Genomic DNA, 22729 nt, shown 5'->3' on the forward strand with positions numbered 1-22729 from the left:
CGTTTTGCCGCTAGAGTTTTACACTTTGAAACTGTTGTGAAATCTGGGTCAAAGCAATCCAGAGTAACAGTAGGGACACTTCAACATCCCTGCCAAAGAAATGATTTTGTCCCAGTTTGTCTGTCTGTCTGTCTCTCTGTCTGTCGGCAGGATATCTCAAAACATCTAAATGGATTTCCATCCAGTTTTGTTGGCAAAAAGCACTGGGTCACGTAGCAACTGATGAGATAATGGTGGTGATATGGATCAGGGATTAGATGATTTCCAATTTATTTACTTACGAACAACATTTGAACAAACAGGGATAACGACTTGATTCTAAATCCTAAGGGAATGTTTACAGGGCCATGAAATCGATAAGGTTCAAATTTAAGTGACAGGAATAATATCTTTGGGTATAACTACATCATAGAGAATGGTTGCATCAGTGGAGGCTTCGCAGTCTCCAAATTACTTCTAGGTTTCTGTGTGGTAGGCTAACCAGGTGAATTCAAGTTGAAAGTATTGATTCCATCATTGATTTCACTTCAATCCACCTAAATCATGAAAGAGAGATGAGATGAAAGGGAGGAGAGAGGCTGAAAAGGGCTTTTAAACCTTGAGACAACTGAGACAAGGATTGTGCAAAAAAAAAAAGGCGATAGCTCAATATTATGAGGGTCTCCTTAATATGTTGAAAAAAGGCAAAGTTTTATACATATATTCCCTCCGTACCTGTTGGCTGGCTACCCTGACGAACACCCCTCCTGGCTCTTGTCATGATTGACAGCCCCTTCTACCTGCCAAGCAGCCCTAATGCGCTAAACTGAGATGGTATCGCCACGTTTTAGACTGCTGGCCTGTCGTCTCTGCTTCTGCTCAAACTCAGCTCAATCAGCCGTGAGTGCTGCTCAAGGTCATACACAAATACACCAACAAATAACAAATACACCCCTCCCCTTGCACACACACATATACACACACAGGCGCATGCATACCCACACCAAAAAAGCCGTAGAGATCCCTGTCTAATGGATGAGTCACCCTGACAGCTTCAAAAAGTTGCACAGATAAAACATCAGCTTTGCATCAACTGCCTTGGGGATCACACGCTCGCAAATGTCATGACAGGAGCTGAAGTCACCAAATGTTTCGCCAAAAGCATTACAGTCTCCTCACAGCAAAGGACATAACATACTTTTTAGTACGAGGTGAGACGATAATGAAATCCCCCGCGTAATGCACTGCGTTTATAAATAAAAGAACGCAGGGAAACTCAGACTGGAAAAGAACGTCTCTTTTTCGCCCTATCTTTTTTTCTGTCACGTAACACCGAACACACACACACACACACACACACACACACACACACACAAACCAGTCCAGCACTTCCACCTGTGTGTCTGATACCTCACCACACTGCTTAGAGATGAACTGTTAGCCACAGTTCTATCTTTGGAGCGACAGACTTTCTCTTTCCCTCTCTCGCTCTCTTCCTATCTCTCCCTAATGGACTAATGGATTAGAGATATATTGGTGGCTCTCAGGTGCACAGGGACAGCTGTATCATTAGACTCCGGGAAGACGTGAGAAATGGTTCACATTGTAAAAGTGTGCTCTCCTCTGGTCCCCTGCTTAGGCCAGTAATGAGAGAGTGGAGCACTAAAAAGCTCTCTAAGTACACCCCCCACCCAACCACCCTCCCTGCCTGAAAGCGACACACTGTGCCTCTGATTAATTACAGTCATTATACTAATCATATACAAAAATGGTGCATGTGTCCGTGTGTGTGTGTGTGTGTGTGTGTATGTGTGTGTGTGAGTGGGTCCATAAAAAAAGTAGAGCCTGGAGATAGAGGGATAGAGACTGTGTTGCTAAGCAATAGCTATTTAGGGCTTGATTGATACTGTAAACTGTATGTTGTGCTGCAATGAGAGAGAACATAAAATCTTACTTTATGCTGAAGCCATTATGAAAAAATGGCTGCAGCAAGAATAACAGCGAAGTTCACAAGGTACAAAAAGAAACAGACAAATCAAACAAGGGCCGGTTCTGTTGATACATGACTCTTGTTAAAATCTGGGCAGAGAAAATGAATCATCAAAAAACTAGTGTGAAGGTGCCCTTTAGCAAGGCGCTAAACCCCTGGCAGCTCAGTGGTGAATATAGTAGATGACGAGGGGCTGGATTCACCAAACTTTCTGCCCGTCCCATCAGTCAATCATCAATGCTGATGCACCCCGAGCTTTGTTCAAACCCACACAACTTTATTTGATGTTATAGAGGAGATCCCGAGCTTCCCAAAGATACCAACAATGTCCTGCAGAATCACTGGGAAATGTGTAAAAAAAAAAACTTACTCACAAGACATTAACATGTTTTCTATTTGATCTAATGGTGCAGCATAAAAAAAGGCATCTTAGGTTTGACTATGACACTCAGTGTAAGTGTGATGAGGCTTCATTGAAGTGTTGCAAGCAGCAAATACACAATATGATAGAGATAGATAGATAGATAGATAGATATCTATCTATCTGTCTCTATCATATTGTCCTGATGTTCGTAACATTGTTATAAAATATGGGAAAAAATGTGGTTTTTTTTCTAATTTGAAGGCTACTTATGGGAAATTGAAGGGAAAATGTAGAGTTTACAGGGCTAAGAAAAATAAATCTCAGTTTAGAAGATTTGCCACTGAGAAGAAAGAAAACAACCATATTCAAAAAAACACTTTTTGTATCTCTTTTATTTTTTTTTTTTAAACTTTGCTTAATATTGATAAACATACTTATTTTAATGCATGAAATTTTAAATTTGGTACCCTAGCTTCAGTGGTAGTAACACTAAACCTTATTATGAAAATTAGTTATACTCCTATTTTGAGACGTGTGTAAGTAGCACACCTAAAGAAATTTGTAAAATATGAGACTAGACTCTAGAAAATACTGAGGAACTGGCACTCAAGACCTTTCTTAAGAACTTCTTAAAGATGCTTCTTGGGTCATTTTTTTAAGATTCATGTTAAGACCATCGGGGAATCTGGCCTGAACAGGTCCATAACGATGTGGATGAAGCAGGCTGCTGCTGAAAACAGCAAATGTGCCCAGCAAATGTTCAGAAACAAATTCATAAATGCATACTTTTCATTTGCCTTATTCTTTTATAGCAGTAGTTTGTCAGTCATACGCTCTCAGGTCAGAGTGGTGTTTACACACACTGTCGTCCTTCATCTGTTTGCAGAATGAAAGCATCAATCATGAGCTTTACAAGAGCCCATTTTAATTGAGTGTCTCCTATGGTGAGAATGTGGTTGAGTTCAATAACAGTTTTATCCATCCACACTGGATTCTTCAAGAACACAATCATCGCTACCTCAGGGCCTTCTGTCTAGTTGGATTCATTCATATTAATGAGACTGTGCTAAATTACGTGTTTGGTGTGTCTGTGCATGTATGTGTGTGTTTTTGTGTTTGCGTGTGCATGTGTGTGGTGTGTGTTTCTATTTTGCTAGACGTAGCCCCTCAGCATGCCCTTGAGCTCTCTGTCTCTGGAGGTTGCGGACGAGTCATTATACTGCAGTAAGCAGCAGACTGGGCACAGGCAATGAGAGTCCAGCAAAACGCACGCACACACACACTGGTCCATGGGAATAAGCTTGGTTTAAAAGGGAAAAGGCAGCTAAATAGGTATGTAAACCGCATGCTGGTGCTATTTAGCAAGCTGTGGCACAATTAGTGTTATTCTCATCCACATCAACAGGATACAATGCATTGAAGAGATTTTACAAAGCAGCTGGGGCTTTTTCAACTCAGTTCACTCAATTGCTCTTAGGAATGTCTAATGGGAATAGTCAGGAAGCAAGCGGCTGCCCATGTATAAACTAGTGTTCTAATTAGCACAGAAGAAGTAACTGACTTGGTAATATGTATATATTTGCTGAGATCAGAGAAAATGCATTCCCCAATCCCAGTGCCTGGTAAGCTACAGAAGTCTTGTGGCACACAGGGAAACAAGCTCCAACGCTGCTACTACACACGTTCTAGAGCAGGTGAGCAGTATTTGAATAGGAGATTATCTCAGTACCTGTGTGAATACAAATGTGCATATAAGAGACATCCAGCGTGATAGCGGTCGCAGATTCAATCTGCGCTGTGTTCTTTTGCCCAGCAAATCTGACAGCGATGACTAGAATAATCTCTGATTCCTGCTCAAGGGCACGAGCTGCTTCCTCTTTTTATTACACCTGAGAGTGTTTCCTCAAGCAGGGCAGGGTGAGTGACAGGTTGGGAGGACAGACACTGGGCTTGTGTGTGTGTGTGTGTGTGTGTGTGTGTGTGTGTGTGTGTGTGTGTGTGTGTGTGAGATGACCTCTAGTTCACACAAGGGAACAACCTGTCAACCTGTCAGCTTCCAGACGTTCGTCACTGAAGTCTGTCCACGCTTCCCTACTCCCTCCAAGATTCAGGCACTGATCTACAATGCATTACATCGTAACCTATTCCAATCAGCACCGGGAACCTTGAGGCTTTAATAGTTTTTGTTATGGTCGGAAGCTGGACATGGATTAATTGCTCAACAGCCTGTTTTTCCTTAATGAATTCCTTGTACTTTGCTCTTTTGCACTTTTAAGGAAAATTGCTACTTGGCAGCGTATAAATTTGGCAGCCCAACCCCCAGCTCATGAGCACCTAATAAAACTATTTTATTAGACTTGCTGAGCTATGGTCCATTAAGGGCTACCTGATGTGAGATTGCTAGGATTTCTGGCTGGCTGTGCTCGATATATTGCATTAAAAATACAATCACAATTAGTTGGGGAATGCACTCAGTTGGCCAAGCATACTGCTATCACAAAGGCACAGCCCAGCAGCAGGTAAGAGTTTGATCCTTCTGGGGTACATCTCAATATTGGTGTGTGTTGTTTGATGTTTGCATTAAATCATAATGAGCGTATTGCATGTAGCCTGAGGTAAAGATGATTTCGTCTTTCATCTCTCCTGAGCTGTGTATGTATTTTCTTCTTTTTCCGATTTGGGGTCTTTTGTATGATGTAACTGTGTGACTGTTAAGTGCAACAATTTGCAACCATCTAACCCCTAGAGCTAGTCCATCACTTCCGCCCGGTCACATGCTTCTCACTCCGTGCAACCAGCTGGCAAACGAGCAGACAGATTCCGCCTGCTAAACCCACTTCAGCATCTGCTCCCAAACTTTGATCTTGCATTCATGAGTTAAATGTGGCAACATACAGAGTGGATAGATAGACTGGAAGCCATCGCAGAAGAATCACATCTGTCCAGCATATACTGTAATGAAGTGCGTCACTGGCCACAGCCTAATTTTTTTGCACAAATAAACACTGAGTGCTCAGAAAACCTTTCCTGGGTGAATAAACAAACTTAATGTATTTAAGAATCTAACGAGTAGCTATTTATTAATATGACAGATTAATTAATATGGTAATTTCTTCATTTACTCACAGATTTGCTGACCACACAGAATCTTCACATATTTTTCCACATATTCACACCTGCAAGCTGCACGGTGCAGCCACAGATTTCTTCCTCCACCACAGCGAGCAGAGGTGAAATGCTTTGCTCCAGGACACCTCAGCAGTAGTGGGAGAATGATGCTCTGTCACTCTCCATTCTGAAATGTTCCTGCCGGCAACCTTGCACCACCAACTAGACTGATGTGATGAGATATAGCCTATAGACAGGTAACAAAACCCAACGCCTCCTGCTGCTCTCAGGTCAATCCTGGCTGAGAAAATAACACTATCTGAATCTTCCCATGAAAGCAAGGCAGAGCAAAATAAATAAATACAAATACAAGTACAAATACAAATACAAATACAAATACAAAACAGGGCTTCAATGATTATAACCCTATTTATCTGGAAGGGCAGGACTTTTTTATATGTCTGTGGTTTATTACCATCAGTTCAGCTGTGGCCCATTAAATGGTAATTTACATCAATTCCCATTTTCTACCATGCGTAATGAAGTCTATTTTGTGAGACAAGGCAGTATCTCAGCACCAATAAACACTTCAATCACTATTCTTTTCTTTTTTTTAAATTGGGAGCTTGAAAATCACATTTAAAGCCATGTAAATTCATACAGAACAAACTCAAAGTATGAGACTTACCAGTGCAATATAGCCAACTACAAACACATCTTACCATGAAAACACTATATTTTGCACATTATAATCAGTGGATCACGTCATCACATTAAAGTATAGCCTAAAAAATGTCAAGCTTAAGGAAATTACTTGTTTACAAAAAAAAGGAGGAAAAAAGACAGAAAACTGCGAAACTGCTTCATTCAACCACATCAGCACTAAAATGACACTGATGAACAAAAGCACTTAATTAACAAACGTCTAATGGCTGCCTAAGATATTAATTGGATCAATTAATGTAATTTCGGAATGCCCGACAGCCTGCACGTTTATCTCAAAAGTGGCAAAATTAACTCCGGTGTGTCGATTGATTGACTCAACTATTTGGTGATCAGGCGGATAATTTGCGTCTCGTACTCACATCTCTGGTTGCGGCGCCTGCCTTTGTACATGGTCATGACGGCTGAGGAGCTGATGCTCTGGCCGAGCTCAGTTTGCTGCCTATTCTTTCCCCCAAAAATAGAGGAGCCGGTGTACTTCTACTGTAGGAGACACAGCCGAGCCACCTCAGACCATACCATTTGTCAGACCGCTCCAGGGGGAGCTCCACTTCAGCTGCTCCGCTCAGACAAGCCCATGAACTAAAAGTTAGAAGTGCAATTCCCGCTGCTTCTGAGGCGCAGAAAATTATGTTGTAAGCAATTAAACATCACTGTGATTCGACATGGGCGACAGTTTCATATAATTTGCTCCAAAAAAAAAAAAAAAAAAAAAAAAAAGTAATCTCTCTCTCCTCTCTCTTTATCAAAATGTAAAAATGTAGACTATCTACATGTGTGCTGCCATGCATATACAGCGGGGAATTACTAGATAAGAGTGGCAATAATAGCAATAAACAAGGCTATTGTATGAGAAGTAAACATAAGATTGTGATTCAAGACAATACAGAAATCCAATACCAGTCGACTGGTATGTTTATATGTTGTGTAATATGTTTTAATAGATGCATACACAATAGGAATGGTTGTATACATTTATATAGGATATATAAGTAATATGAAAGTGCCCCAAAGTAGGTTAAAAGACATGTTTCTACTTTGCCTTATTATGCACTGTTGCAGGAGTAAACTCAGCCTTTGAGCAATGCAGCACTATCTCTGGCTCTCACACACACTTGTGCAAATCCATACACATTTGCATGGAATTAACAAAAAAGTAAATGTCATAGAAGAGTCATAAGGGAGTGACTCCCACTGGCCACTCAAGATTCATTAAATTATCAGCTCAGAAAATACATCCTGCTTATTCTCCCCTCTAAACCTGCAGAAAAATCCCTTTTGACCCCACTAGACAAGTGAGAATGGGCTTTCTCGTGCCCACTGGAACAGCAAATCATCTTCCTATTGCAATTGTCTTCCATTCATCCTCCAATCTTTTATTCAATCCCATTTTTAAAGTGGATGGGCTGTACGCTTTAGAGACAGATTCAAAAACACAGTGTGCCCAAGGGGATACAGCCCAGTGATTCCCCAGCTGTTGCAGCAATTAGGCTCTGTTGCAGATGAAGTCTTGTAATTGTAATATCTAATTACGCTGACATGGGGGGGTGCAGCTGTCTCTCGCCCAGCCTGACGTCTTAATAGTCTCCCAGCTCCTTTGTTCCCTAAGAAAAGGCTAACTGGAAGCTCAAGGAAGATGGAGGCTGAGTTTGATGGCTTCGTGCCCATTTATGACAGTCAGAGTCCATTCTACTGAATTAGTGCTGTAACTTTTCAATGTCTTTGGAAGCATATTAAAAAGAAATTTAACTGCTGGGAAATGTGAAGGTTGGTGTGGCATGAAAGCTGAAATGCACAGTTTTATATTTCTGTGCTTGGTTTTAGTAACGTCATTCCAGGCTCTTTCTGTTTCTTCTCCTTCCCCTGTTCAATTCAGTAGCGTCATGGTCATCATTATCATCATCCTCATTGTCATTAGCATCACATCCCTGAGTGCAAAACAAACCATGTCAGCTGTTTCCAAACTGTTAAGCGCTATTAAAGAAACAGCATGCCCTTTCAGCAATCTCCAACACCAATCATGGCTTAACAACATTCGTGAACAGATGAATGTGCACAAATTCATCACACAGGACAGATGCTATAGGTGACGTTTACCACTGGGGATACAAATGAGTCACATGGACACATGCTGCAGGACAGTATCAGATGCCCCACTTGTGTCAGTATAGCTCTCACTATTATTCTCTTAGCACCATCTAGTGTTCATTCAGATGGAAAATTCACAGAAATTAACACATGATTAAGAGAACCCATCCAAATGAATGGGTCACTTGGGCAAGTTTAAATTAAAAAACAATCCATCTTAACAAAAAAATGATAGCCCTAATTAAGGTTTTTGGCCTATATTTTTTATATTATTTATTAAAATATATATTCATATGGGTATGACAGGGTGGTTTATTGGTTAGACAGACTGTCCTGTAACTAAAGGGTGACAGGTTTGATCCTAACAACAATAAAAGCACCCATCAGCAGCATGATACATAATGTAATTTATTCTATGCAAAACATATGTTTTAAAGCATCAATTAAATGGCTAATAAATTTGGCGGTGGTGGTGGTGGTGGTGGGTGGGGGGGGGGGGGGGGGGGGGGTTGTATAAATATATAAATACTGAATTGTTCAAAGCCTTAGCCATAATTATTTATTTAATTTATTAGAGAACAGATAAATGGTTGTATCATACAGCATGATGATGATCCTACACAATATCTGAGTTTTGGTGCTGTGCACTGCAGTAACTCTTTCAACCACAGAGAGGCACTCAAAGACTAGCAGTTAGTAGTCATGCACAGGAGCCAAAGATGATGAGAAGGTAGATATGAATACACTATGCACTGATTTAAAAAATGAACCTCCAAACAACCAATACATCTTTGTCCAGATTTTATCAACAGAAGCGGAAAGGAGTGTGCTGGAAAAAACGCTGACCGAATGAAACGCTCTCGCCTACCGTTCATCATCGGCAGACATCTCCATCAGGATCTATGTAGCCTCTGTTTCAGTCCAACCACAAGTGTGATTGAGTGTCACTTTTATTTGCTTGAGCTACTTAAAGTCATTCTTCCGGCAATCCAGTCATGTCCAAAGGAATTAAATTGAGAAAAGCAATTGCTGGCGCTTCAGTAGGCCTGTCTCTCAGCTATTAAATTTTATTCACGTTGTGACATTGTGGTAACTCAGTGGGCTGAGGCGTTACAATTTGTACTCAAGACATCACAAGTTTGGATCTGACCTCATGCTTCCTGTCATGTTGTACCTACACACACCTGTCTGTTATGTAAGTTATGTATCATGTAGTCCACACCTCTGGCAAAATCACTCCAGAGCCCACTCAAATATGCACGTAATGTTTAAAAGATAAAGCATGAGGACCTGAAGGGTTAAAGTTCACAGGAGCAGCAGAATAGAAGCAGAAATATTCCAATGCACAAGGAGATAGTGAGTATGACCTTGACACCTACAGCACATTGCCAATGTATTGAATTTATTGTGTGTGCATCTGCATGTACTCACAGGAGAGAAGGCATGTTGTTGATGTTGGTGCCGTTTGGAGAGATCTGTGTGTGTGTGTGTGTGTGTGTGTGTGTGTGTGTGTGTGTGTGTGTGTGTGTGTGTGTGTGTGTGTGTGTGTGTGTGTGTGTGTGTCTGGGCTAGCCAAGTGTTCTTGCGTGTTACTCCAAACACTCCAAACAAGGGTGTTTCCAGGAACACTAAGCACTATAGCCAATAGGGCTGCTGTATTAGCTGCTATGAAAAGAAATACATTTCAGTTTGGTCTGCGATAACACTGCAGTGGTATGGCAGGCTGGATTGTATGGAGCTGGGCTGTAAGTGATTTTTTTTTTTTTTTTTTACTTATTATGCTGCCTTTGTTCTTGCAGCACATGTTCACCTAAATGTGTTTCAGCTGGACATGCTTTTGAGCTATCAATACACCTTCATGGCTCTTAAGAACAGCAGCTGTATGGTGGATAATAATGCAATTTCTCAGCAAACGTTACTATGACACACGCTCCTTTGAGTGGACACAATGAGACACACAGTGGAGAAGATAAAGGTAGCGTGTGCGTTTGTGTTGGGGAAAAAAACATATCTATTTAAAATACTTCTGTTTCAGCCTGACAACATCATACATTTCACTAAAAGCATTCATGTGATTCCTTCATTTCTTCCTCAGTTATCATACATTACTGTAAGAGGAAATAGCCTAGTTGTAGTCAGCTTTTACCAATGCAATTACTGTGACCTATAGGAGCCAATGCAACAAGAGATTCACAGAATTGCAAATGCTGCACTTCTGACACTCTAGGATGGCTCAGCCACCCCACTTGGGTGTGAGTGCACTTTAATGCAAAGTACAGAATAAGAATATCAGTCATACGGTTTTACAATAATAGTTCTCAAGTCACATAATTATATAGCGAAGTACCGTGGACATCACTCAACCTTGCAGTTTTACGAACGTCGTATGTAATTTCACAGCTAAAAATGCATGAAACCGGGCTGGAATTACAGATGTGACCCTGCAGGACTCTTATTCATATTTAATGAGACTGCAGGGCTGGGGGAGGACTTTTATTTTCCAGAGAGGAGGCTGAGAACTAATCAATAAGTAATATAAAGAAGATTTACAGGGATCCACTGAACGCCTATGTGAGCCCAGCTCTGGATGTTTCCTCCTTATTGTTTTCTTTCCCCCCCACCTCTGTCTGTCTGTCTCAGCTGTTCTTTCCTTTTTCTCTCTTGTCCTCAAACCTGTGCATCCTTATCTTTATGTTCAAGCTTGCCTCATTTCCAAGAGTGGAAAAAGAGCAGAATATTCTGTCCAAGCACAAGAGCTGTTATTTTGCTGATATTTACATTAAGCAGAAGTAAAATTACCGAGTTACTTTTTAGAAACAGAACATTGTTAGATATGATCTTTCCCAGTTACAATAGGCTGAAACTGCAGAAAGCAAGCTAGATTGCTTTAAAAGGGGGGGGGGGGGGGGGGGGGGGGGGGGGGGGGGGGGGGGGGGGGGGATTACTTCTTTGCGGATTGTCTGTTCACTAAATGGCACCATAGTTGGCCAATTTATGGCTTACTGCTAATGGAGAGCCTACAAATAATTAAGCAAAGCACAATACGTCATCACAAATCTACCTAAGTATAATTACTGCCTTTTAAAAGTACTCAAAACGTATAAATACACAAAAATGCAACTCAGTTCTAGTAATGGGAGTAAATGTGTAACTGTCCTCACTGTAGCCTCAGTGAATGCCAAGGTAGTGACTGTGTATTTTAGCATCCTCACACTGAATACATGTTAATGTAGCTTTACTGATCACCTTTAAGGCATGGATGGGCCTGCAAGCTATATAATAGAACTTCTGACCGAATACAAGATATATTGTAGCTTCAGGTCCATGCACATTTCCACAGTATAGGTTAAAAATAAGATATGATTGTATTTTTGTCATCCGGGCGCCAAGACCTTGTAGATCCAGCTCACACTGCCTGAATTGTTAACGTCTTTTCAATCTTAAAACCCATTTTTATAGGCTTGCTTTTATGAAATGGTCTTTTATTATTGGTTTCAACCTCCCTTTTATGACCCTTGCTTCGCTTATTACATATTTTTAACTCATTTTTATTGTTTTTGCATTATATTTTTATGTCATTTTTTTTTTTTATCTTTGTCAAGTGTTTGTGATGGTGTTGTGAAAAATTTTGTCATATTGGTAGCAATATTGTTATATGGATCTGCAGATGAGACATGCACATGGCACACACACAAACACACATACATAAGCAAATATACACTGACTAGTCAGAGTCAAAGGTACTGCTTAGCTCTGAGTGAATGTACATTTGGTCAACATTACCTAGTGACTGGCCAGCGATGACCCTGGCGTTCTCCCCGGCCACTGCGGCCCGGGCATTCCTCTCACTGGCGTACTGAACAAAGGCGAAGCCCTTGTGGACAGAGCAGCCGGCGATCTTGCCATATTTGGCAAAGATGGCCTCGATGTCGGCCTTGGTGACAACCGCTGTGTTGAGGTTGCCAATGAAGACGCGGGAGTTGAGGGAGCGTGGGTCATTCTTGTTGGTCACGTTGCTGGTCTGGGTCTTCCCAGTCATCCTAGTCCCACAGCACTGCCTGCTGGGAAACACAGCACACTCTGCTCAGAGAGCCAGGAGGGTTCGATGGTGGAGATTACACACACTGAGAGCTGATCTGATGCAAACACTGGTCAGAGCTGGAGGCTTATGTTATAGATACATTGTTCAGCTGAGGGAAGTAGTTACATGGGAAATATTGCTGCTGTCAGATGAAACCTCGTAACTGTAGTATTAGTCATTTTGATGTTTCACTTTAATTGTAAGATTACACTCTTCTCTGTGGGTTGAGAAAATTCTACCAACTTTCAGGGCAGGGGATGCGAGGATGGGAAATTTTAAAGACTAGATAGGTAAAAAAAAGAGCCCCAAATGGGTTAAAAAAAAAAAAAAAAAAAAAAAAAAAAGATAATCAGATGTTTTGTATATCTGCACACAAATTTTATGTTACCTTCATACTTCCCTCCAGCATTGAAAAATGAATAAAACTTGAGCTTAAAAAAATGTGCATGTTGGTCAGGATAAAAAAAGGAAAGGCTGCTTTTCTTATATCCTGGAAAGCTAATATTTTGGAGATACGTTATTTTCAAGCCCCAGTACACTAATCATATTTTCATTTTTTGCTGGTAAGGGATTTGAAAACTTTGCTCATGAACTCATAAGCACAAACAAAACTATCTTGTAAATAGTAATCAATACATTAAACCTGAATGTGAGCCGTTTACACATGCTAGTGAAAACTGCTTACTTGCTGTATGTTCTTATTCAGTACGTTATCTCATTGTCTTCACCTGTACCATATACTTTCACACCAATGCCCTGTGCCTTATCTTAAGTGAGGTCCAGCAAACTGGGAGCTGTTATTACAGTGCCTCAGACAGATCCCTGTCTGCAGGAGGTGAGAGGAATTCTGACAGGGCAGCAGGGATTCAGATGTGTGAAACTGACAAATCTCACCATATATGAAGACGGTGTTACCACTGCTGAAAATAGCATGTCACTCTGAAATCTCAGGGTTTTTCTTGTTCATTCTCCTCTTGTTCCCAGTAATAATTGAATCATCTTCATGTGAAAAACCTTTACATTTTGGTCACGCATTTGCCAAGTATTGGTTGCAGGCTTTGACAATGCCTTTCTAAATTGTAGTCAGTGTGCACCAGAGACAGCTTCATTACTTTGAAATAGAAAGAGAAGAAAATAGAGGCTTTGGTTGGACACTCCAAATATATTAGCCTGCAGGCACAAGGCTGACAAATCATTTCAAATGAGCCCTGTAGCTATTCCTTTCTAAACATCGCCAGTCCTTCATGCGCTCTCCCCATCTCCTGTTGCCTGTTTGTTCTGGTAATGCTACAGTACTCTGTGGGGATCAGTAACTGTCACCACTGAAATCCACGGTGTGGAACGTGGCACGTCCAGTCAGAGCTGAGATGAAGGAAGCTCTTCATAGGCTGCTGCTTCCTGGAATTCCCTGTCTCTGATGTGGTTTTTGCCAGGATGCTTGCGCCTTAATAATGAGGCTTTTTAACCCAGATGCCACAATTTGTAGACACATTACACATTGTCTCTGGAGAGGCTACAACTGTAATAGTATCTATCTTTTATAATAATATATATGTACTTTTTTCCTGTGGAGATGGAGTGGGGGGCAGGCATGCAATAACACAGTGGGGAATGTGAAGGTGATAGTTTGACACGCTTCAACTCAGTGGGAACTACACACACATATGCACATGCACGCGCACTAACACAACACACACACACACACCAATGCAGTCCATGCTTTCTCTGGCACACTCACATTTTTCCCCATCCTACCCCTTCTGTGCTTCCATCTTTCAACTCTACCCACACATAATCCATTGTAGCTCTCCTTGTGCAGTTCCTCCTCACCAACAATTGAAAAATTGTTGCACACCATATACTGAAACAGGGGACATTTTGACTGCGCTGTGAGTCCCTTAATATGATAATATCACAATGCCGTCATTGGCTTTTGGAGCTGATGAACTCTGTCCTCACCTGAGTGGCAAACTAAAAGCCCACCAGTCACTCCAATTAAATCTCATTCACCAGTTTCTACCTTTGAATGCAGAACGCCCTCACAACCCTTCCACCCTCTCCAAGGTACTAAGAGGCTGATGGATGTGAAATGTATTGAATGGCCTCTCTAAGGCAAGTGTACAGAGGTGAGGCCATTAGGTGGTTAATTAAGCAAGCAGGGGCACATTTTAAGCAGGTTTAATAGAAGAAAATCACCTCAGCCCATGCTGCACCAGGATATAGTGTCAAATGAAAGCACTCCGGCTCTGCTCATTAAATCGTGGTTGAAGTGTTTGAAGGAAGGGCATATGGTGGTCGGGGAGTTAGAAAACTGCACAGCAAGAGTTAGAGTTAACTTCATATGCATATTCATACTCAGTTGGATGGGTGACTCCATTCTGTCAGAGCAGAAAACTGCAGCCAGTATATATGAGTAGTCCAACTTGGTTGTTTCTTAGAGTAACTGGTTGGGTGTAGAGGAAAATATAAAGACCCAAGAGAAGTCTAACAGAGGCAGACCACCGGTGGGCCACTCAGCAGGCTACTAATCGGCTTTACGGTGGTCCCTTAGTGTTCAAGATAAAAAGAAAAACCTCTTTCGGAATTTAAACAACCATTTCAAAAGCCTTGGGGCGCTATATCATAAAGTTGAAAAAAAAAAAAAAAGCAATAGTAGCGAAACAGTTCAACAAAGCTGCTACGGACCATAAAGAAAGGGTAAACTGCTTCTAAAGAAGCGAGTCTGCTTTTTGAAATAAGAGTTTGATGTAGAGCCGCTTATGGAGACAAGACATGAGCTCGTCAAATGGCTTGTGGTTTTTCACAGTGTCTCTGAACTCGTCAAATTTCGATCAGCAGCTGGCACCATCGAATGGTCACTACAGAAGCGCTGACTTGAAAGAACAAATGCACAAAATAGCAGTGGGCTGCAAGCTGTTGCAACTGGAAGAAAAATAACTACAGGCTATTGGCTTCCTGTTAGATGGAGGCCATTCACACGTTTGCAGCCTCTCTCTCTCTTTCGTATGCAGCAACTCTGATTATTACCCCAGAGTTGCTCAGTATTATTTCCCAATTACACTCAATTACATTTTTTTAATGAAAAAGATCACAGGAAAAAGTGTATTACGTTGTTGCTCTAGCTCTGCGGGATGGTATTCAAACTGAAAAAATGAGGCTTCAAAGGGGACTCTTTTACAATATTCATGAGTCTCTAAGATCCTCAAAGCCTTTTAAGAGGCGTGCGGCATAACTACTGGCAAATGCTGGTGGAAATGTCCCAGGCCAGCACAGGCACACACTGAATCCAAAGCAGCCTAGTAGGCAAGATGGGAGGAATGACTGGATGGATTCTTCCCAGCGTGCTTACGCTCCAGAAATTAATGCTAAATAACATCTTCATGCATGAGTGGAGCTGTAAACGCATCCAACTCATCGCTGGCATGTTTTTCCACACAAGTACCGTGTTTGTTTCTGAAATATTAAAAGTTCCCGCTGACAGATTCTTTACTCATGATAGTGAAGTGAATGCTTGGCAGTTATGTTTTTTTTTTTTTTTTCCGGGCCTCTACAGCTTTTTACGATGTAGCAGAGGTTCCAAGTGTAAGTATTTCATGGATCCTCTTTGGTCCTTTCACACCGACTGTCAGGGGCTTCAGAGTCTGAATTCTCCAGAGATAAAGAAGCGAGAAACTGGAGAAAGTAATCATTTTAGCACTTCCTCTCCCTGATCTCCTCACTGACTCATGCTCCTGTCTGTGAAAAAAGATCAAAACTCCTCATGTGATATGACAAATACATATGGGATGTCAAGGATGCATTCAGGCCACACTCAGTCTCCTCTGCATCAGTGTTGCATTGCAGCATTTTATCTTTTCTTTAAATTGACAGTGTACAACTGAAAGCATCTACCCTCAACTGTTGCGATTAGAGGGAATAAGGCCGAGTTTGATTTGTTCCTGATTTCATAGACCGTCTGCGGTGAGACATCGACACATGTCACCTTCTATCTTATCAGGCTAGAAAATTCTGGAACGAAGTTTCAACTTTTAGTGCCTCCCTAGTGAAAATGTGTCTGAATAGGAAAATGAAATATGGGTTTATAATAAGCCAGTTTGGGAATTTTGCCTCACTCTGTTGAATGACAGCCAAAAGCATTACAAGGATATAAAATTTAGACTGAAGTCTGTTTATGTTTTTACACAGTCTAAATTTTCCAACTACCCTGCAATGCAGGTATGGTTATTTTTCTCTTTATGCTTTCCCCACATATCTCGGATTCTATGTATAAGAGCTGCTTAAAAATTATGGCGGAATAATCACATAAAATCAGGAGATAAAGGTGGTCAGACCAACTTTTAATATTGAGAACATATCTCAGCAAGGATGATAATAGTAATAACACAAAAACTAGGAATTACAGGAACATGCTAGACTTCATACTATCATATTGTATGACTGGACTGGTGGGTCAAGACAATTTCCCAGTAGCTCCACTGAGATTAAAATCTCTCTTTTTGAAGACAGACCTTGCCAGAAAAGAAGAAAAAAACAGCATTATTACACATTTAAAGCATCCTGAAAAACAACAAAAAATACTGCACTTAAATTAAAAGCACATAAAACTGAGTGGAAAATAAAATTTCTTTTTGCCACAAATTAACTTTAATCAATGAATGTAATGAGTTACACTCAGTCAAACACGCAAAAATGCTTTAAAAATGCATAAACTTTCCTCAGGAAAAAGTCAACTTAAGATACATTGTGCATGCTTTGTGGGGAACAATGTCCTTTTTAATAACACTTCCTCTCCCCCACTTTTTCCCCCTGCTTCGTTACAGCCATAAATTACCCAGCTAATGCCCTAACAGCAGCAGCTATTGCTGAATCATTCAAAGACCTCAATTAGCAATTAAGCCTTAATGAATAGAGGTCCTTGCCGGGGATATGCTGCTCCCAGTCCAGTCAAACCCAGAGGAATCTAATCTCTCCTGCAGGACTTGTACAGTAAATGCTGCCTAACGTTGCAGAGGAGATAGAGAATAGCCTGTTACTGCCCACATATAATGAGCAACTAGGCTTGCAATTTTAGTCCTGTTTACCATGTACCAGGAATTTCTTTGAGTTTTGCTCTGTATCTTAACAAGGAAAGATGACAGTCAAGGCCTATTCTTATTTTTTCCTCCATTCCTACACCCCATTACCTTCTGCATAATACCTGTCTTAAGTTTGAATTGAGGAGGGAGAAGGGAAAATAGCAACAAAAGGAGAAAGAAAGAGATATAGAGGCAAAGAGAGAGAGAGGGAGGGAGAGAGACAGAGAGAGAGTGAGGGGGGAATGAGAGGGGGATAGAAAGAATGAGGGAATGAGGGAACTTCAAAAAAGAGGGGAAAAAAGCCTTTGCTATGCCAATCATCTTCAAGGAGCTTAGAACTGGGCCTAGGACCGGAATATCAAAGACGGAAAATGCAGACATACACCATGCGGTAGGTAGGTAGTGCTAGCTTATAAATTATTACTGTAACTCTATCCCTTTATATTACTGTTCTATCACCCTTTTATCATTTACATATTTTTCATACCTTTAATGAACTGACTTTTTGAACTGTAATGCAGTACGCTACGCCTCACGGTATGAAAGCCTACAGGAATATGGGTACAAAGCCCCTGTAAAAAAAAAAAGAAAAAGAAAAAGAAAAAAACATTCCAATTTCAAGCAGCCTTATCTCTCTTCTTTCCTCCTATGTGAATTTATGGGAGCTCTCTGAAGCATGGCGACTGAGGGCAGATGCTCACAGGCCTAAAATGAGTTGTACCATAATCTGATTTGAGCAACCTATAGCCTCGACCACTGATGACAGCACAGAGATAAAAAATACAATGTGACCTATACAGAAAGAGAGAATGAAGCTATATCTCTATAAGGCACTTTATCTTTCATCTTACAATAATGGCTGTGCTGATTATCCCGAAAATCAAGGCGTTTTCCCTGGGATGTGTGTGTGTGTGTGTGTGTGTGTGTGTGTGTGTGTGTGTGTGTGTGTGTGTGTGTGTGTGTGCTTTTATTACACAATAGACATCTGATCTATGAGGTCAGTGTGTATCATGAGGACATCTTAACTTCAGACTTTTTCAGGACTTGCACTTCGCTTTCATAAACTCTTTGGAAGTCATACACAGGGCAACTTTGAGGTTGAGAAGTTGTCTCAGCATTGCTGCTTTGAACATAATGTTGTTACCAGGAAACATTTTAATTAATTCTGACCTTATTTATGCTGTTTTTTTTTTTCTGACAGGAGTGGCTCGCACACAACATTGCTCCAAAAAACATCTAACATCTAACATTGTGTCACCACTCTTACTATGCTTAGAAGATTATTTATTATTAAGCTGTATTTACCTTTAAATTATGGAGAACTCTCCAGTCTTGTAATATGAAAAACACTCAGTATGAAGGATTTCTCTTCTCTCTACATCACTAGGAATGCTTGAGGGAAACAGGGGAAAAATGTCCACCTGCTCTCGTGGCTAGGGAGTCCACAGCTCGGCTCCAGGGCATAGAACATATGCCATGCTTTCACATATCTTTTGGCACGGACATATTTCTCCATTTCCTTAATTCCCCTCTTGTGTGACTGCCAAATATAGCTTCCGTTCCACTAGGCTAAAGTAACTGGGTCACTAGAGCTATGAGTAATTAGCTGATAACAAAATATGTTTCTGCTTTATTACACCAGAGGGCTGCAGATGGAGGCGCAATGTCACATTGGGTGCTGATATGGAGTAGGACTTTGGGGTGAAAGTTCATGAAATTGGGCAAAAGGCCACAAAGGTGTGGAGGACCGTTGGTGCACTCTACAGGTTTGATCAAATGAATCAAAAGAATTCACAAGGTTGGAATAGATCTGTACAACATGGAGCTATACTCTGTAAAAAATGAAAACAACATGATAAGGAAGTGATTAAAATTTCATTTTAGGCGCAATTTAAATGGAAAACAGGGAGCAGTCTGTTATTAAATACTCCAAGCTAGCATGATTAATATTCTCCATTTTAGTGAAGGGGACGCTGACTTTGTAGGAGGGGGTAGTGCAAAGGAGGAAATTACACAACTTACACAAATTCAAAATGATAACACTAAATAATGCTCATTTGAATGTAATACTCAAACAAACATTCACTGAGCTGAGACTATAAAGGCTTGACAATTAAAAAAAGGAAGAAAAAAGCATTGGAGTTCTCTCTAAATGACCTCACAGTTCAACTGGTTGTCTCATTTTTAACTTCAAAAAACTCTTGCTGAATTAAGACTAAACAAATAACTAATTTAGAGTTCATTTATAAAAAAAAAAAAAAAAAAAAAAAGCTGCATATCAATAACGGTCTAAACATTACCTGAATATTTTTTTTTCAGCAGCAGTCTGTAAAAATGTTACCGTTCTGTTTGTGATCTGAAGTGAATTCTCACTTTTAGCCCTTTTTAATGCAGAGACAAAGTTGAAACGGCTCTGAAAGGGATGTGAATGACAGTGAGGGCAGGGGTTAGTGAGTAAAAACACTACCAACTTGCAGGCAAGAATCAGCTCACTCCAGCTGCCAGAGCAATAAAGCACTGGCCGCTGTCCATGGTGCTGAAATCAACTGCTATCTCTTTGAATGAAGAATAAAAGGAGCTGGCCGTGGTGCTGAGATACTGATGCTGCCAGGCTAATGGCATGTCTAACAACAGAAGTGAGCATCAGGTGCATGCATATACGCTGAGCATTGTTTATCCCAGCTACAGGTTTCCACTGCCTGAAAAGAAAGATCCTCTATTAGTGGGGCTGTGCTGAAAAATGTGCTGAATGTGTCTGATGCTAGAGTGGAACACAGTGTGCAGAACGTAAGATCAAATAGTGAGTAATGGGTATTGCCACAATCATAATGTAATGCATCACTGTTCTGGGTGCAAAGGAGATCTTACACATGTTTGCTCATCATCTGGGATACACACTCTTTCATGCATACATATCATTATCTAAACTGTCTCTTTGCTTGTCTCTCATCTTTTTCCTCCCTAGTTATCTCTCACATGCAGGGATAAAAAAGACACAGAGAGGAGCGGCTCCCTCCACCTGTTCCATGACCTATAGTCTGGGAGCTGCAACGGTTCTAAAATGCTTTTCATCTCAGAAGATGGACTCTGTGGTGCATGTCTTTCAGACGGCCCACATCATATACCTGCTAAGGGTCAGTGATCAGTCCAGCCAGCCGGCCAGAAAAGTAAGATGGGCCTCCATAAGGACACGAACTGATTCCTGCCTGGTTGAGAAATAACTGGCTAAACTTAATTCCTTCTTTCTGGCTCATAATGATTCAGTACATGTGTATATATGCTGGCTATTCCAGAGCCTCCCACCCCATCCCTAGTGAGAGATAAGTATTGTTTGCGTAGCAGCACATTTCATGCTTGGCTTCCCCCACCTGTTCCCTGACCTGCAAAGTCTGAAGGCTGGAATGGCTCTCAAATGCTTTCATCCATATCTTTTTTAGTGTGATTGAAATGTGGAGGGTGGGGGGGTGTCTAGAGCTGGGAAAGTTGCTGAGATCGGATCTTAAGAGTATCTTAACACAAAAATAAAAACTTCTGGCTGTTGTGGATTTGTGAGGTGATCCAAAGGGTCATTTGAAAGGGTAATGTCACAGACCTGTCTGTTACTGGCAGTTTTGTGCGTTGTTGGATTGTGCCCTGCAGGGTTCTAGGTGAGATGCACTGGCTGCATGTCAAGGTCAAACTGTTAATCAAATCTATCATTAAGAGACCTTTGGCATAGTCCAATTTGCATAATGAATTACTGCAGACTTTTCCTAGGCCTTAAAGACCCCCTCCAGTGACTCTTCCAAGTTAAAGTTTGCAAGCTCCTCTGCAAAAAAGGGGGGAAAAAGTGACGTCTGATTATCTCCCCCAGTCCCTCACACAATGAGATTCATGTGTGCAGCAGGAGAGGCAGGGCGGTGATGCACAGCTGTGTTTGGTTCAATTGGCAGGAATCTGCTGTTACTCCTCTTTTTTCTTTCTTTTTTTAAACAACAGTGATTTGCATTGAGAGACTTGAAATATCCCAAATCGTGGTGGTCACTGGAAGGGAACTTTGAAGTACAGAGCATACAAATATTATTTATTACTTTTAATTAGTCCCTTAATTTAAAACATATAGTAATAACTGGTGTAAAACATGTTCATTGTTGTGGAATGCTATTTGATATATGTTTCTCCATAGTGGTAGTAAAGATTTTATTATACTAAAAGATCAAAAAACATAAAACTATATGTGCATTCAGTAGCAAATCCAGCTCTGTCCAGGATATGTAATTCGGTTAAAGAAAAGAAAACAAAAGAAAAAGGAAAAAGTTCCAATTTGGTCATTACGCTGAATGAAGAGGAGACAAGGGAAAAATGACGAGACAAACTCCAGCAAAGTTCAATTCTCACCTATTAGAAAAGCAAAATCCTCAAAGATGAAAATCAAAACTGTTATTTTTGCGCCCTCAGAGACATACAGCCTCCAACACCAGAGAAGCACTGCAAGATCATAGAAAAGCACCAAAACCAAAATCACACCAAAATAAGCCATGATAAAGAAAAAGGCAGAAAATAAGAAAGACGGGGATATAACAAGTGAGCTCACAAAGAAGCTGCTTCGGGGGAGAGAGAGGGAAAAAATATATCAAGAGCGTCCGCAAGCACGTAGGGCTATTTCTCAGTGGATGTCGCCGGAGCACCAACACTCAGCATCCAAGATTCAAATCATTGCATGCAGAAAATGAGAAAACATTTCCCATGTCGGAACACCAAGACAAGGAAGGAAGAAAAAGAGGATAAAAATATGCTTAGGAAAATGGCATTGGAAAAGGTACTCACCGAGCGGGAGTAAAAGGTTTCAATTAAAAAGAAATTGGGCGTATAGCGGTGGTGGATTGGTGGTGTGCAGGCTTGTATACCGAGCCTCTGCGTCCCTTTTGCGCTCTCTATCGCTGCTGGTGGTTGTGTCATGTGACTCAGGATTGGCCCGAGTTTTTGAATCCGTCCGAGCTTTTTCTCCGGTACATGCAAAGGTGTTCAATAGTCTGCGGTAATGGATAGGAGCTTTTCTGTTAATGGTATTGATTTTATTGCACAGCAGTGCTTCTTGAATCCGATGGTTCCCAAACTGTGGTCCGGGGACTACCGGGAGTCACTGACAGTGTCCCGGGGGTGGGGTGGGGGGGCTAACAAAGTCAGGAACAGCTGAATTTAACAGTTTTTGCCATCCTTAGTAGTTAATCTATAAAGACCATGTATAGCCCTAATTATGACTATTTTGATTAGGTTTCACTCTTAGCACTGGAGTAACCCTCACCCACAGAATAGTCATTCTGCCTTAAATTATCATCTAA

At 41.0% G+C, this 22729-nt stretch overlaps 1 protein-coding gene across 1 annotated transcript in view; it reads right to left on the minus strand.

Annotated features, from left to right (window-relative positions):
• The window catches only part of LOC115375206 (RNA-binding Raly-like protein), a 29843-nt gene extending 7544 nt beyond the window's left edge, over positions 1-22299 (minus strand). Inside the window, exons 1-2 of the mRNA XM_030074587.1 lie at positions 22215-22299; positions 12036-12313 (exon numbers count right to left, since the gene is read on the minus strand). Of these exons, the coding sequence (XP_029930447.1) occupies positions 12036-12291 (256 nt within the window). The 5' untranslated portion in view covers positions 12292-12313; positions 22215-22299. The remainder of the gene's footprint in view (positions 1-12035; positions 12314-22214) is intronic.
• Between the last annotated feature and the right edge of the window lie 430 nt (positions 22300-22729).

Source organism: Myripristis murdjan, chromosome 17, assembly GCF_902150065.1.
Source record: "Myripristis murdjan chromosome 17, fMyrMur1.1, whole genome shotgun sequence".
In the NCBI taxonomy this organism is placed as follows: Eukaryota; Metazoa; Chordata; class Actinopteri; order Holocentriformes; family Holocentridae; genus Myripristis; species Myripristis murdjan.